The 17,565-nt window shown below is 46.0% G+C and overlaps 1 protein-coding gene across 5 annotated transcripts in view; it reads left to right on the top strand.

Annotated features, from left to right (window-relative positions):
• Window positions 1-17,565, top strand: part of SEPTIN11 (septin 11) — a 139,634-nt gene that overhangs the window by 47,979 nt on the left and 74,090 nt on the right. For all 5 annotated transcript variants that reach the window (XR_014011372.1, XM_081207171.1, XM_081207173.1 and 2 more), the window contains exons 2-3: window positions 10,755-10,869; window positions 15,401-15,596. Coding sequence is in view for 4 of the 5 variants with exons in the window: in XM_081207171.1 (XP_081063297.1) it covers window positions 10,755-10,869; window positions 15,401-15,596 (311 nt within the window). In the remaining variant the exon portion in view is untranslated. The remainder of the gene's footprint in view (window positions 1-10,754; window positions 10,870-15,400; window positions 15,597-17,565) is intronic.

Here is a 17,565-nt window from a genome sequence, read left to right as displayed (position 1 = left end):
GCCTCAAGCTCAAACCTCTCTTCCTGTCAAAGCACAGGTCATGCAGATTGCCTTGCACCCTGTGGGTGGCGCATGCATGGCAACTGTGGGAAGGTCCATAGCTCAGTGACAGAGCATCTGTTTTGCGTGCAGAAGGTCCCAATTTCAGTCCCCAGCATCTCCAGGTAGGGCTGGGAGAGACTCACAGTGTAGTCCATCAGTGCAGACAATACTGAACTAGATGGACCAGTGGTCTGTTTCAGTGTAAGGCAGACAGTGTTTGAAATTAGCCAGGTGCATTTTTGCACCTTGAAGAGAAGACTCCCTGGAAAAGACCCTGATGTTGGGAAAGATGGAGGGCACAAGGAGAAGGGGACAACAGAGGACGAGATGGTTGGACAGTGTTCTCGAAGCTACAAACATGAGTTTGACCAAACTGCGGGAGGTAGTGGAAGACAGGAGTGCCTGGCATGCTCTGGTCCATGGGGTCACGAAGAGTCGGACACGACCAAACAACTAAACAACAACAACAATTTTGCACCTGGCTTTTGACCACTTGCGACCAAGTGTGGATGCCAGGATGGCGCCTGAGATTTCCACCACCTGGAGGTGGAATTCTGTTATATTTTATCTGCACAATCAGAACAAATTTCTGGAACCAAACTGCTTTTCCTGTGCAGCCTGAGCAGGAGCAGCCAACCTTAAGAAAAAGAGGTCGGAATAGGCCAATATATATGTGGACCATCCCTGGATCAAGTGAATTTAATTCTTTTTAAGTTCTCAAGGCTCTTATCCCGGCTCAAGGTTGTCATCTGAACCAGCCAGGTGTTTAACTGAGAATCAATCACAGTCAGCCCATCCTTTGAAAAATAGGACTTGAGAGACATCTAGCCCCAAAATGACAACAGATTTTGACAACTGTAACTTTGATTTAAGGAGCAATTTGGTGACATATCTGAGTTTCTCACTGCCTTTACCCATTCAGCTACATCTGAACTCAATGGACTGTGGGTATGCTATCTGTGCTTCGATTTTTAAACTGGCTTCTAACTTGTTCAGCCAGGGCCTTTAACAGGGTTAACTGGAAGCCTGGGGAATATTTAATATTTCCAAGGACCCCCAGCTCTCTGCTTCCATTTATAATAATAATAATAATAATAATAATAAATTTTATTTATATCCCGCCCTCCCCAGCCAAAGCCGGGCTCAGGGCGGCTAACAACAATAAAATAATCAATCAAATAATCACACAATCTAAAAATATTTCATTATAAAAATTAATTAAATCAAATTGATGGCAACCAATTAAGTAGAATTATGTGCAGGTTGCCAGAGGAGGGAGTCAGGCTGCGCCCTGACCAAAGGCCTGGCGGAACAACTCTGTCTTGCAGGCCCTGCGGAAAGATGTCAGGTCCCGCAGGGCCCTAGTCTCTTTTGACAGAGCATTCCACCAGTTTGGAGCTGCAGCCGAGAAGGCCCTGGCTCTAGTTGAGGCCAGCCTAACCTCTCTGAGGCCTGGGACCTTGAGGATGTTATTATTTGCAGACCGTAGGTTTCTCTGTGGGGCATACCAGGAGAGGCGGTCCCGTAGGTACGAGGGTCCTAGGCCGTATAGGGCTTTAAAGGTTAAAACCAGCACCTTAAACCTGATCCTGTACTCCACCGGGAGCCAGTGCAGCTGGTATAATACCGGATGAATGTGCTCTCGCAGCGAAGACCCCATAAGGAGTTTCGCCGCGGCATTCTGCACCCGCTGGAGTTTCTGGGTCAGTCTCAAGGGCAGCCCCACGTAGAGCGAGTTACAATAATCCAGTCTGGAGGTGACCGTCGCATGGATCACAGTGGCTAGGTCAGGACGAGAGAGATAAGGGGCCAACTGCTTAGCTTGGCGGAGATGAAAAAATGCCGCCTTTGTTATAGCTGTAATCTGCGACTCCATAGAGAGGGAGGTATCGAAGATTACACCCAAACTCTTAACGGACGGTGCTGGCACTAATTGCACCCCCGCAAGAGATGGGAGTTGCCCCCTCGATCCCATATCGTCCCGCCCCAGCCAGAGGACCTCTGTCTTCGAAGGATTTAACTTCAACCGGCTCCCACGTAACCATCCAGCCACAGCTTCCAGACATCTGGTCAGTGTGTCTGGGGCCGAGTCAGGATGGCCATCCATCAGCAGATAGAGTTGGGTGTCATCAGCATACTGATGGCAACCCAGCCCAAAACTCCGGACAAGCTGGGCGAGGGGGCGCATAAAGATGTTAAAAAGCATCGGGGAGAGAATTGCACCCTGAGGCACTCCACACACCAAGGAGTGGCGTGATGACAATTCCCCCCCAAGCGCCACCCTCTGTCCCCGACCAGAGAGAAACGAGCGCAGCCATTGAAGGACTGTGCCCTGGATCCCCACGTCGGCAAGGCGGTGGTCCAGGAGTTCGTGATCGACCATGTCAAAGGCTGCTGACAGATCTAGAAGAATCAGCAGCCCCGACCCGCCTCGATCCAGCTGTCTGCGGAGATCATCTGTTAGGGCGACCAGAGCCGTCTCGGTCCCATGACCAGCGCGGAAGCCGGACTGGAATGGGTCCAGAGCAGATGTTTCATCCAGAAACCTGCCAAGCTGTTCAGCAACCGCTCTCTCAATCACCTTACCCAGGAATGGAAGATTCGAGACCGGGCGGTAATTGGATAGATCTGAGGGATCTAATGATGTTTTCTTTAAGAGCGGACGCACCACCGCCTCCTTCAGTTCCCCTGGGAATATCCCGGTGCCAAGGGACAAATTGATGATATCCCCCAGGGGGCCCCGCACCTCGTCTGGACACGCTCTAATCAGCCATGACGGGCACGGGTCCAGAGGACAGGTGGTGGGCTTTCCAGCTTGGAGGAATCTGTCCACATCGGCTGGAGATATCCGGTCAAAGTGGTCCAATACTGGACCCGAGGACAGTCGAGGGGCCTCCAGTTCCTTTATTGTATCCAAATTGGCAGGGAGGTCATGGCGGAGCAACAGGACCTTCTCCGCAAAAAAGCTCGCAAATGCCTCACAGCTGTGTGTCGGATTGTTATTTAAATTTGGCTGTCCTTCAAGGGACGTTAAAGACCGAATTATACTAAATAATTGCGCCGGGCGAGAGCTAGCGGATGCAATGGAGGCCGAGAAGTAAGACTTCTTAGCAGCCTTCACTGCCATCTCATAGCTTTTGAGAGCTTCCAAGGAGGTGGCAAGTGGGACAAGGGACAGGGACTTCTTGGTGGCTTCTCTCTTCTCTCGAGACTCATTCCCTGGGGTAACCCACCAGACCCACAGGAGACTGGTTATGGGACCTGGCTTTTAAATGGGCAATTTCTGCTAAGTTGTGCAGCTGAGGAGGCGAAGGAGTGGGTTTCTTGTTTTGTTTTACTAGGATCACTGCATGGATGTGATTTCTTTCTTTTTAATTGTCTCCTTCAACCTGTAAGCCGCTTTGGAGCCTTCGCATGATATTTATTATTTGTTTGTTGCATTCACGTCCCACCCTTTCCCCGAAGAAGCTCAAGGTCCATGGCTCCGCACCCTTTCACATTTAGCCCTCACAACAACCCTGTGAGGTAGGTTAGGCTAGGAGGTGGTGAGTGGCCGAAGGTCACCCACTGAGCTTTGTGGCTGAGTGAGGATTCAAACCCTGGTCTCCCAGGTCCTAGTCCGACACTCTAACCACTGTGCCACACTGGCTGTCAGTGTGATAAAATGGTTTTAAATGTAGGTGCAGTTCTCGAAGGTTTCATTTTGGGGTTTTTTTAAAGGGGGAAGTTGTAGCAGTCAAATGACAACATTTTGGAGGTCCCAAGTCGCAAGGTGGTTAGATTGGTCTCAACTAGGGCCAGGGCCTTTTCAATACTGGCCCCGACTTGGTGGAACGCTCTGTCACAAGAGACTAGGGCCCTGCGGGACTTGACATCCTTCCGCAGGGCCTGCAAGCCAGAGCTGTTCCGTCTGGCCTTTGGTTTGGACTCGGTCTGACCCATACGTTTCCCTCCCCTTATGGTTTTGATCTATGGGCTACTTTTAAAATGAGGCTGCATTTTAAATTGCATTTTAACCTGTATTTTAAATTGGTTCCCCCCCATTATGTTTTTACTGTAATTTTACTGGTGTTAGCCGCCTGGGGAGGGTGGGGTATAAATTAAAAATATTATTATTATTAATATTATTATTAAAATGGGCTTCTAAATAGCTTATAATTCAAGCCGTCCCGATACACATACAAATCAAGGCATCCTTTGCCCTGGAAAAAAACCCTTGGCTTTAATTTCCTTATTCCAAAGGGGGTGAAGATAGCAGGATGTGAGCAGGCCCACAGGCCAAGAGGCACTCATCCAGTTGTGACTCAAGAGATTGTGCTCTGGGCTTCTTCTGGTTTCCTTTGGGAAAGCCACATTGGGTTGTCTCCAGTACCAGCCCTACTCAAGAGCAGACCCATTGAAGTTGATGGGCATGCATGTCTGTGGTTCTGCACCGAGCAGAACCTAGTTGGATGCAGCCCATTGCATTTGCCCTCAATCTTGCTCTCCTTTCTTAGCTGTGTAGTAATGGCAGTAATTGGCGTTTCTACCTAAAAGTCTTGGGAAACAACTGATATACACTCTGCCTTTCCCGGCTTAAATGCAGCAGTTCAGATTGGCAGTTCAAGACTAGGCATGTGGAGAAGCGGGAGGGAAAAGCATCTGTTTTTGATTGGACTTTGTCGTTGGAAATTCTTCATATTTGTTTGTCACATGGTGCTGTGTGTGTGTGTGTGTGTGTGTGTGTGTGTGTGTGTTTCTTTCTTTCCCCCTTTCCCTTTCCTCCCCGCTTCACAAGTCTTGCAGGAATGTGCACACATGGTTCTTATCTTCCCCCCCACCCCACCCCACCAGGAAAGGGGAAAGAAGGAAGAAAAAAACACCCTTCAGCTTTTTCTGCTGGTTAGTAATTTGTGACATGAGAACTGGTAGATGCATTAGTCACTTCTACTCCAAATAGAAATCTTAGCGGTTTGGAGGAAAAACCCTAAGGAAGGGAAATGGCCTTTTATGTCGTTTCTTGGCAGAAGTGGTGCTGTTACTGCTTGGAGTTTGAACTGACCTTTCTAGCCAAACAGTTCTGCCTCGGAGATCAGAGTTTGCTCTCCCTGCAGTGAGCAAGGTCGGATTGTCATGTTTGTGTCGGGGCTCTTTCGAAAAAACGAAGATATGGGGGCAGGGGGCGGGGAACACATCCCCAAAGCTCCAGGCACCAAATGCTAAAGCGGAATCTCCTCTGTAGGATCTTTAAGTGGGAGAAGGGAATTTAAACACGTGGCCTTGTCCGTCTTTTCCCTCTGAAGCTCACCAAGGGTGTTCTGGTAGACTACAAAATAAAATAAAAAGATTCCTTCCAGTAGCACCTTAGAGACCAACTAAGTTTGTTACTGGTATGAGCTTTCGTGTGCATGCACACTTCTTCAGATAGACTAAATACCTTCTTTTCCCGCTGTATTTGGAGATCAAAACGCTTACTTATCTGAACGCAATCCCAGCAAGTTAAGTAAGCATCTTTTGAACCAGCGGGGGTTGTTAACACTGGATTGTAGCCGATGTTATCTCTACTCAGAGTAGACCCATCGAAATTTATGGGCATGGCTAACATAGGTCCATTTGTTTTACATGGGTTTCACGCTGAGCTGGACTTAATTAGGCACAACCCTCTGTTTCCCTTTTGCGGTATTTTCAGGCTCAGTCCTGCTTGCTGTTACAATGCTTTCTGCCTCCCCACAAACTGGTGTTATGTGTTCAAGGCACTGATTTGGGGGGGGGGGGAGCAGACATATGGTTTCCCCACCCCAACAATTTTTCTGCATTGCATGCGACCAGTATGGCACCTCTTGTTTCCATTTCAAGATCACAGACAACGGCACAGGTGTGAGTCACTGGGGCACATTTCGTTCAAATAACAAGCTTACGTGTGCATCATGCCCCCCATATAAAAGCACACTCATCTATACAAACAATTGCATATCTATTCTAAGATGTTCCTCATGCACAGCTTACACAACGTAAGCCTCCTCTGTTGGGGGAGCAGCGTTGTCTGACGACGATACTCATAAACACTTACAGTGGTACCTTGGGTTAAGTGCTTAATTTGTTCCGGAGGTCTGTTCTTAACCTGAAACTGTTCTTAACCTGAAGCACCACTTTAGCTAATGGGGCCTCCTGCTGCCGCCGCACCGGCGGAGCACAATTTCTGTTCTTATCCTGAAGCAAAGTTCTTAACCTGAAGCACTGTTTCTGGGTTAGTGGCGTATGTAACCTGAAGCGTATGTAACCTGAAGCGTATGTAACCCGAGGTACCACTGTATTCTGAATTTACTAGTCCACAATAGCCTCCCTAGTGAAAGCACAGCCGCTTTGCTGAAATGTTTTTCTTTCTTTCTTTTTTTATAAGATATTAAGATTTTCAAAGTATTACAAAATAAAAATGAAAAAGAAAAAAGAAAAAAATACAAAATAAAAAAAAATGGTTAAAATCAACTCCATCTTTCCATTACTTATTTTTCATTAGCTTATTTCCCGGACCTCCTCACGCCTCCCTTTTTTGTATTCCAATTCGGTTTGTTGGTTCAGCAAATCCCTACCCTCTTTGTTTATCCTAGTCTTTAATTTTAAAATATTATGACATTAAGTTTTTACCTAATTTTTCATATTCCCTTATAATATTACAGCTGAAAACCGCTTAGTTTCTATCCAACATCATTCTAACATTCATCAATTTTACAATATTTCTGTAGATAGTCTTTAAATTTCTTCCAATCTTCTTCCACCGACTCTTCTCCCTGGTCTCGGATTCTGCCAGTCATTTCCACCAGTTCCATGTAGTCCATCAGAAATGTTTTTCAAAAGCAAGCACACCTCTCCGAATTCAGATGCAAGAGTGGTTCTATCAGTTACAGATGGGAGGACATCCATACACTGTACAATCCCCACTTTGCTTCCCGCCAACAGCAGTTGGCTCACGACATTTGCCATAAGCGAGTAAATTGTTCTAGCAGGTTTTCTTCAAGCTGCATGTCTTAAAAGGAGAAGAATAAGCCTACCACTTTCAAGATTTGTTTGGCAGGGGGGGAAGCTTTGGAGGGAGAGAAAGGGTTCCTTGGAGAGGAGAACTTAAATCAAATCATGAGCTTGCCGTTTTGGTTGTTACTTATTGTGCTCCCTGGCTGGCTTGGTCAACTTTGTCTATGTGGCGTCTTTTAAAATTAGTACAAGCCAGAGAGGGATCCAGGAAAAGCAGGGTTGCTTGACAAGCAGACAAACCCAGCGTGGAGGTCTTTTGGGGTGGAAAAAGAGCCTTGAAAACTGACCAGCACATCTGCCATAAGAACGTAAGAGGAGCTTGCAGGATCAAGCCAATGGACCATCTAGCATCCTATTCTCGCAGTGGCCATGCCAATGCCCCAGTGGGAAGCATGAAAGCAGGATTTGAGTGTTGCAGCTGCCCTCTCCCCTGCCTTCAAGGGTCCACTGCCTCCGACAGATGAAGTAAAACATAACCATTGTGGGTAGTAGCCACTAGTAGCCACAACTGTCTCACTGAGCCTCAGTGGAGCAAGGAATTCCTGAAGAAGGCTGTTACTGAGGAGGCAAGGCTTCCCTGTACAGAAGCCGTGCCAAGCTTTCCTCAGCAAGGCTTGTTCTTCTGTTAAAGCCTCGAAATGCTTCCCACCTTGAGCAGAAGCAAATTCTCTTACAGTACTGTTTCTTGTTTGATGAAAGCCTGGGATTGGGAAATCCCCTGAGCTTCTTGGCTGTGAACCCAGTATCCTCAAACACATCCAAGATTGATATACTATTTCATCCTGTTTGATATGCTGCCAGTGATATAAAGGTCTGCTGCAATCGTTCGAATAAGAAATAAAATCTCATTTCAATTCTGGGCCCTGGCTTTGACTAGTCCACAGGAGAATGGTATTTTTCCAAGGGAGGAGCAGTTGATAGGAACACCCATCTGCAAGCACTTGTTGTACTGATACAGTAAACTTGCTTGTAAATAGCCACTTGCCTAGTCATCTGTGATGAGCTGGAATTTCCTCCAGGGGAGTAGGCAAGGGCTAGTTGTGTAAATTGGAAGGCACATGAGTCTTTGGTTTCAAACTGTTTGGTTACTCCACAAATGACTTACGTGTAAATAGTAAAAAAGAAAGAAAGGGAAAAAACGGTTTCTGAGTTGGTAGCTTGTGTAGACATTTTTGGAAGGCAGACCAATAATGTCCTCCTAAGGCTCCATCGTGACCTTTAAGATTGACTTACGTGGAGCTGAGGCCAGAATTTTATTTGTTTGTTTGATTTGATTTCTGTACAACCCAAGGAGCCCCGGGCAATAAACACATCCATAAAATATTTCATTTCATTATTCCTTTCTAAATTCTAAATGTTAGACGTGAAGGACAGCGTTAACATTTATGGCGGTCATTAACAAGACTAGTGTTTGCACCAGTTGCTCCGAATAATTGTATCTCGCCAGAGAGAAAAGTGTGAGTCAAGCTAATGGGTTTTCCCCCTTTACTTTTTCCTGAGACTGGAAATAGTCTTCTGTGTTGCTTCCCTGCCATGGTTTGGATCTGAGCCTTGGGGCTGTGTGGGAAGGGGGGAGAGGAAAAGCCTCTTTTCTCTTTGAGCCAGAAGAATTCTGCGCTCTCCTCCTTCTCCTCCTCAAAGGCCTGCTGAAGGACAGCGGATGACTTAGGGCACAGTTGCAGCGCTTCAATTTTATTAGCTCCGGTTAGCAGAGCCCGGCTTGGTTTATAAATAGCAGCCCACAGTGGAGATGGCAATTCCAGAAGTGGCTGCCCGTCACATGGCAAACTTTCCTTCTGCACTTTTTGGGTGGTTGCGAGGGAAATGCTTATTCCCCTGGCCTCTCACTTTTATCCTCCTGGAATGACGTTCTTTCTGTTGTATTTCTACCCCACGCCCTGTTCATTCCTCTCTATATTTTCTTCCCTGAGACCTCCGGGAATAGGGTGGTATATAAATCCAATTAATAATAATAATATATATGTGCGTATAATAGATAGGTAGAAAACGCAGCACCAGATTTAGGGTGTTGTGGAGGGTTTTCCTGTACAGTGGTACCTCTGGTTACGAACGGGATCCGTTCCGGAGGCCCCTTCGCAACATGAAAAGAACGCAACCCGCAGGGGTGTGTCTGCGCATGCGCAGGTTGCAATTCGCCTCTTCTGCACATGCGTGTGACATCATTTTGTGCGTCTGCGCATGTGCGAGCGGCAAAACCCGGAAGTAACCCTTTCCGGTACTTCCGGGTCGCCGCAGGACGTAACTTGAAAGAACGTAACATGAAGCGGATGTAACATGAGGTATGACTGTACAGGGCACTTGAACCAAAGCGCCACAAAATTGAGAAGATCCATGATAGAGAAGATCCATTTGGGGGTGCCAGTTTTTCACCTCCCCCAGAGCACCATATTACCAAAGATGACCAAAGTCCGCCCCCGAACAAACATATATAGGCACACACACTGTGAATGGGAAAGGAATTCACACATTGGACTGTAGTGTGCCCTCAATATCAATGGGGCTGCCCCAAATTTCAAAATGGATAGTACAGACCCCTGATAGTTTAGATCAACCTTCTTCAACCTGGTGCCCTCAGATGTTTTGGGATTAAAGCTCCCTTCAGGCTCCAGGGCAGAGCAAAGTCTGGTTTAAACAGTGCAATGCAGTTAATTACAACTAGTTGTGCCCAAATGGCTACTAGCCATCCCTCCCCGCCTCCCGAACAGTCTTTTGTCAAAAGAAGTTGGTATAACATAACATATTATGTGAAGAGTGCTGGAGCTTAAGCTTTTACAAGCCCCATATGTGACATGTTCTGCATAAGTTTTATTGATTTTTTTATCTCTGTTTGATCGATTTTAAGCTGTGCTTTATATGTATTTGTGTTTTCAGTTTTACCTGTATCTTACTGATAATTTCAGAAATGCACACAGCTTGGAGAATTTGGAGATTTACACAGCTTGCACATCTTTCTAAATAAATAAAATTAAACGTGCCAGTTTTGGCCAAACCAGTTGTTTGGGGACCCCTCTCCAGTTCGCAGAGTTCCAATTCCCAGAGCGGTTTAACAGTCAATCCTTCTTCCCAAGGAACTCTGGGAATTGTAGCTCTGTGAGGGGAATAGGTGTCTCCTAACAAGTCTCAGCACCCTTAACAAACTACACTTCCCAGAATTCATTGGAGTAAGCCATGGCTGTATAAAGTAGTATGATAGTTATTTAAATGCAAAGAGAAGATGGGGCCCTAGACAGGCCCGTCCATCTCTAGTCTGACTCTGTGTAAGGAAACTTTTTCTCTTTCCGTACAGCTTTATCTTTTTATTCCTGAGAAGCAGGGTGCTAATCAGTATTTTTAAAAGGTGATTATTTAAAAAAGAAAAAAAGATTTACCGGTACTTATGTTTGAGAGACTTTTATATTGCCCTCCATGAAACAGAGTCTTTCGGAACCTAGAAGCTGCCTGTTCTTGCTGTTTATTGCAAACAAATCTCATCTTTCTTCCAAAGAACTCTAGTTTCTGCATCTAAATGTATTTGAAAGAAATGTATTTGAAAGAAAGCTAGATATGTTTCTTTCAATGGAGGATGCATTTACGTGATGTGACATGATGGTGTGATATCGGTGGCCGTGGTTGCTTCTCATTGATAAGCAATGATAAAGCCAACTCTATAAAAACCTTGACATGTTTCTTCTTTGGCATTTCAGAACGATGATCTCCGAAACCTGTCCCTCTCGGGCCACGTCGGCTTTGACAGCCTCCCCGATCAGCTGGTCAACAAGTCAACCTCGCAGGGTTTCTGCTTCAACATCCTTTGTGTTGGTAAGTGATGATAATGGGCTTCCAAACAAAGAGATTATCTGCATGTCCTTCCCGGATGCAACATGCAGGGCGAACAATATAAAATCCCTCCTGCCTGGTGGTACCTAGCGTGTAAGACACGAAGCATCACAGGGAATCTTTTAAATGGAAATGCTCAGCTTTTTGTGCAGGTTTCTCCACACCCCCTGCCAAAAAAAGTCTGAAAACCAGCAAAGCATTTGGAACCTCACGTGTTTAAAACTGAAACTAAACTGGGAAGTGATGTTGGATGCTTAGCTGGTGTTTCCTGGATTTTTGGAAACCTGGGCAAAAGTTTGTTCTCCCTCAGTTAAAATTGCAAATGTACCAGATGTCAATGGGAAAATGATGCATAGACACTGGGGAGCTATAGCCTAGCCACTGCGCATTGCACCCTGTACATAAGAACATCCAGTACTGGCATTTAGGTGTCTGCTTAAGCACCTGGTGTCAGGACACAAGAAGAACAGCGTCCTGTTCTTAATTGTTGGGCTGCCAGGTGCCTCTGGGAATTCTGCAAGCAGAACCTGAGTACAACAGCTCTCTCCCCACATCTGAATCCAAGTGACTGGTATACAGAGGCATAACACTTCGAACAGTGGTGGCAATTCATAGCCATCGTGGCTCGTAGCTATTTCTCCATGACAGACCTACACTTTCCCTGGTCCTTCAGGGCTAAGGAATGGGGCCATGCCATTCACACGAGGTGTGTAAATGTGGAGCTCCCGCACTCTGCCCTGTAAGAAGCAAGCAATTGTTGACACGAATGCGAATGCACCTTCTGAAGCATGGAGAATTATGTAGCTAGCACTGGGGGAGAATTCGAGTGGGAAGTACAAAATACTCTGCATTGACACAACCGTTTCAAACGCCCAGACTTTATAAGGGAACTCCACTGTATCCTTCCGTTTCCTCGCACTGAATTACGCCATTGCCCATATATTGGCAAAGAAAATGCAGAAATTTTTTAAAAATAAATAGTCTTTTCTAGTACCTTAGGTAAATGGCTTAGAGATTTATTTATTTCTTTAATTATTAAGTGGTCTATAAATTTTGTAAGAAAAATAAACAAGCCAATGCTGCAAGGCAAGTTGATAGAACTGGAAATATACATATGTCAAATTGTGCTTCTTCCTCACCCCAGTGAATTCCTCACAAACTTTGTTGTTGTTTAGTCGTTTAGTCATGTCCGACTCTTCGTGACCCCATGGACCAGAGCACGCCAGGCACTCCTGTCTTCCACTGCCTCCCGCAGTTTGGTCAGACTCATGTTCGTAGCTTCGAGAACACTGTCCAACCATCTCATCCTCTGTCATCCCCTTCTCCTTGTGCCCTCCATCTTTCCCAACATCAGGGTCTTTTCCAGGGGGTCTTCTCTTCTCATGAGGTGGCCAAAGTATTGGAGCCTCAGCTTCAGGATCTGTCCTTCCAGTGAGCACTCAGGGCTGATTTCCTTCAGAATGGATACGTTTGATCTTCTTGCAGTCCATGGGACTCTCAAGAGTCTCCTCCAGCACCATAACTCAAAAGCATCAATTCTCTGGCAATCAGCCTTCTTTATGGTCCAGCTCTCACTTCCATACATCACTACTGGGAAAACCATAGCTTTAACTATACGGACCTTTGTTGGTAAGGTGATGTCTCTGCTTTTTAAGATGCTGTCTAGGTTTGCCATTGCCTTTCTCCCAAGGAGCAGGCGTCTTTTAATTTCGTGACTGCTGTCACCAACTTACAAACTTACGTAGCACCAAATTGCAGCCCTAGAGAAACTCTCAAGCAAATGTCTCCAAAGACTGGAAGCCTCGCTCAGCCGCCCCTCTGGCTCCTGAGATTTCAGCAGGGAATTCAGTCACGCTCCCATATCTTTGTAAACATGAGGACTAGAAACTTGAGTTTCTTTTCATTTTTTTTAACAAAAAGGAAGCTCAGCAGGCTGATAGCTGCAGTTTGCATCCCTTCACATCGCATTGCTTTGCTTTCTCCGCGATCTAGTGGGAATTGTGGCATCCACACATAGCCTCTCTTCTGAGCCTGCATACAGGGTGAACTGTCCTCAAGGTTACAGCCAAAGTCATCCGGAGTCAAATTTTATCCGTGGAATGCAAAAGGCCGCTGCCTCTTCTTTGCTCTCCCATGAGGATTAGTGTTTTCATATCCATCAAATTAAAACAACGAGGAAAAGAGATGTCGTCAAAACCGCAGCAAGCTGTTGAACAAAGTGGTTTGAGCTTCTAGAGGCTGGAGCGATGTTGTTTCCCCGAGACCTTTCCTATTTGCATCCCCTGAAAGGCATTTCTGTGCGTCCGCAAAACGAAACCATTGATCTCTGCACTTCGCTTGGCAGGGCTGAGCTATTCCCGTTGCTGCCTGTTTATATGAAATCCGGTTTTGTTTTTACAATGAAACTTTAGCAGGCAGCTTCGCTGTTCCTTTTAAAAGAGAAAATATTGACTGGGGTTTTATTGCACCGTTGTTGTTTTTTTTAAAAAAAGAAAAGGAACGTGACTTGCATCCACAGCTGGTTTAAGAACATAAGGAAAGCTTGCTGGGTCAGGCCAGCATCCTTCTCTCACAGTGGACGACCAGGTGCCTTATGGGAATATCTCAAGCAGCACCTGAATGGAACAGCCCTCCACAAGTGGAATACGTCAGGCAGAAAAATACAAGAGAAGATGAAGAAATTAGAAAAGAATGTACTACGGCACTGACAAAATAGGATTTGTATTTGTACATACTGGACTTGGTGATCACCTGAAAAGCTACTTTTTAATATATCATGTCACCAAGTTGATTTCGACATTATGAGAAGCTCTCCTCAATACCAGCAATTGGCAGTCAAAAGCCCTGGAGATAGTGTATGCTTGGCCATGATGGCTGGTAGCCACTGGCAGCCTTCTCCTCTATGAGATGTGTGGTCTTACGCAGTTGAACTTTTTGTGCCCTTGCCAAAACCTCTGTGCCGATGCCTTTTTTGCAGGAAATATGCGGCAGTTAATAATTTAACCAGTGGAAGGTCCCACGTGCCACAAAAAGGAAAGGCCAACCCCAGTTGTGTTGCTTCTCTTTGCTTCCTGTTAGAGTAACATACCCAAACCAAAATGACCTTAAAAAATATATGAGTAAATGTGCCCATAAACTCCCAGCCCCGCCGATTTAAATTTAGCCTTTCTCTATTAAATTCTGGGCCCTCCCATCCATTTCCAGCTAAACCAATTAAGGTTGAAACCCAGTGCTAATTGGCAGGTGTATATTTTTCCTGCTAAATGAAAATAAGAAATAGCATGCTTCTGGGGTGAGCTTCTGTTGCTGGGTCCCTGCTTTTGCCAACCTAGCAGTTCGAAAGCACGTCAAAGTGCAAATAGATAAATAGGTACCGCTCCGGCAGGAAGGTAAGCGGCGTTTCCGTGCACTGCTCTGGTTCGCCAGAAGCGGTTTAGTCATGCTGGCCACATGACCCAGAAGCTGTACGCCGGCTCCCTCGGCCAATAAAGCAAGATGAGCACCACAACCTCAGAGTTGGCCACGACTGGACCTAATGGTCAGGGGTCCCTTTACCTTTACCTATAATTGCATTAGCTGTTGGCGGGGGCTGTTGCATCACACTGTTGATTCATGTTAAGAATGTGTTCTACTAAGACCCCTAGATCCATTTTAACGTGCTGAGTTTTGTAAGTGCTACAAAAACAATGTTGGCATGTTGTTCTTAATAGATTTCCCAAAGTACTCTCTCTCTCTCTCTCTCTCTCTCTCTCTCTCTCTCTCTCTCTCTCTCTCTGTGTGTGTGTGTGTGAGAGAGAGAGAGAGAGAGAGAGAGAGTGAGTGTGTGAGTGCTGGTCCAGGACTAGCTTCTAGCAGTTGTAGACTTCTGATCTGATGTAACTTTTGGCTGCAATTTTAATTGAGAACTGATGAAATAGGTCTTGCAGATTTTTGAAGCAATGCAAACCTGTGTATAGCTCACAAATAGCTCAGTCCCAAGGAATTCTGACTCTCACTTGTTTTAACAATAGCAGCAACAAAATGCCAGGTCTAGTATTTGAAACAAGCTCCTGAGCTCAGAATCCCGTAACTGTGAGTGTACATGCTGCCTTCAGTGTTAGCCCTACTCAGAGTAGACCCAGTGAAGTTCAAAAACATGAATAGCTTCATGTCCATTAATTTCACAGGGTCTGCTCCAATTAGGACTCAAACCTACGACTTTTGCTCTTTACTCCCGTTGGTCAACGTAAGAGTCCTGGTAAGAAAATGAAGTAGCTTCTGCAAGCCTGAAGTTTGCCCAGCTTTGACCTCTTTGCAAAGTTAGGATCTGAACTATAAATTACTTAATCTAGCAGACCATGGAGTCTCATTCCTAAGCAATGCTTGCCTTGCCCCATTCCTGTAACTTTGGAATTCTAATGTCTCATTTCAGCAGAATATCCTTGATTTGGACGCCAGGAAGAAAGTCATTGGTAGGCTAAAGGTAGTGGCTGTGGGCTTCTCGGACTCCTAACCTGAATGTGGTCCTTTTCAGGGGAAACGGGCATTGGCAAATCGACGCTCATGGACACCCTGTTCAACACAAAGTTTGAAAGTGACCCAGCCACTCACAACGAGCCTGGCGTGCGGTTGAAAGCAAGGAGTTACGAACTTCAGGAGAGCAACGTCCGCCTGAAGCTGACGATCGTTGACACGGTGGGATTTGGAGACCAGATCAACAAAGATGACAGGTTAGCATCAAGGCTGCTCCAGACTATTCTTTGAAGGGCCAAGCGCTTTGCAGAGTAGAGAGAAATCGCACGTGTAAGCTTTCCTCATGCTGGAAGGTTTTGGTGGAAAGTTTACATGTTCCATTTGCCTCTTGATCTGCAGGGTGAAATGTGGTATGCTTTTCAAACATGCAATTTCTCCCCAAGTGCCTTTTGAGGTGGGAAAAGCCCTCTGTGAGAAAGATACTATGACACAGACAACTTTTGACTCATCCATTTGGGGCAGCGGCAGACTCAGATTTAAGTGGAACAATAGATGTGATGTGTCTTACCTTTGCACATTAGTCTTTGAAACTCCCTCCGTAGAGAAGCTGGACTAGCAGGTGAAGCCTTTGTCATCCAAGCAGGCTTTTGGCCATTGCTTTTTACTTAAAAGGGTTGGTGCTGTGTTTTCATTGTAACTGTTGGTATGTTTTAAAACACATCTATATATGTATATAATTTCGATTCTATATCCATTTTGGGTTTTTTGACTAATGGTTTTTCTAAGTTTCCAGCTGTTCTTATCTGTAAGCCAAAGAGTCCTGTCAGGGAAAATGGTGTGCTATCAGTAAATATATAGCAATATCAGTGCCCCATTCACACGATACATTTAAAAGACAGGCATGACTTTCCCCAGAGAATTATGGGATGTGTAGTTTATTAAGACCACTCCGGCGGGAAGGTAAACGGTGTTTCCGTGCGCTGCTCTGGTTCGCCAGAAGCGGCTTAGTCATGCTGGCCACATGACCCGGAAGCTGTATGCTGGTTCCCTTGGCCAATAAAGCGAGATGAGCACCGCAACCCCAGAGTTGGCCACGACTGGACCTAATGGTCAGGAGTCCCTTTACCTTTTACTAGTTTATGAAGAGTGCCGAGACTTATTAGCAGACCCCTCTTCGCCCACTACAACTCCCAGAGCAGTTTAACCAGTGCTATTTTTCACAACGAATTCCTCCCTTGATCTCCTATAATGGCAATGGTGTCTACCTGAGAGGTACTGGAACTAAGTTCTAGCTTCGGGGGGGGGGGGGGGAAGCCCTGAGTTTAGAAATCAATCCTCCTTCCCAGGGAACTCTGGGAATTGTAGTTCTCTGAGGGAGAATAAGGGTCCCCTAACAACTCTCTTGCGTTTTTAGCAAACCACAGTTCCCAGGATTCTTTGGGAGGAAGCCATGTCTGCTTAAAGTGGTATGATACTGCTTTAAATGTGCAGATGGGACCTTAGGTTTCAAACCTTGCCGGGAATCTCAGCCCTCCTTGCTGAACTTTCCTCTCCCTTCATCAAGCCTGGATGTGTGGTGTGTGTGTGTACAGACGCACTGAAACAGCTCTTGTTTTTTGAAGTGGCACATATGTGCACAAACCAAGGGGGAAAGGACTTTTAAAATGAAAAGCCTGCCCCCCCTCCCAGGAGCAGGTGTTCCATATGGAAATGTGTTGCCACTTTGTCTCCTGAACCGCTTTGCATCTGATTTAATTCAGCCAGAGCCAGAAGCATTGTCTCCCCTCATCTGTCAAGACCTCCTTTGTTCAAGGGTGTACAGCAGGGCTCACGCTATGACCCGCGACGTGAATGGGAGAGCCGTTACCTCCTCTGCGCCTTGTCACAATCGGGCGCTTGTCCCAAACGATCGCAAGCTAAGCATCGCAGCTGCAATTAGTCTCCTGCCCTGGCCTGGCTCGTTTTAGTGATTTACAAGGGGGTTCTTCTCTCTAAGCCCAGAGCAGGAAGAGCTCTAAGACGTCAACGCTGATTGCTTACAATGCGCACTGTTGACAGAGACCACTTGTGGAGCATATGCGTTGTCTCCGGTTTCTGAAGAAGGCAGGTCTGGGAGGAAAAGATCAGGATCACAAGATGCATCTCGTTTCAAGACTTTCCTTTGTCTTTTCCAGTTTTATGCATGCTGGTGGGTCTTCTGTGGCCATGTAGCTTGATTACCCAGGG

Source organism: Podarcis bocagei (genome assembly GCF_964188305.1).
Source record: "Podarcis bocagei genome assembly, chromosome: 9".
NCBI classification, from domain to species: domain Eukaryota; kingdom Metazoa; phylum Chordata; class Lepidosauria; order Squamata; family Lacertidae; genus Podarcis; species Podarcis bocagei.
This window is presented reverse-complemented; position numbering and strand designations above follow the sequence as displayed.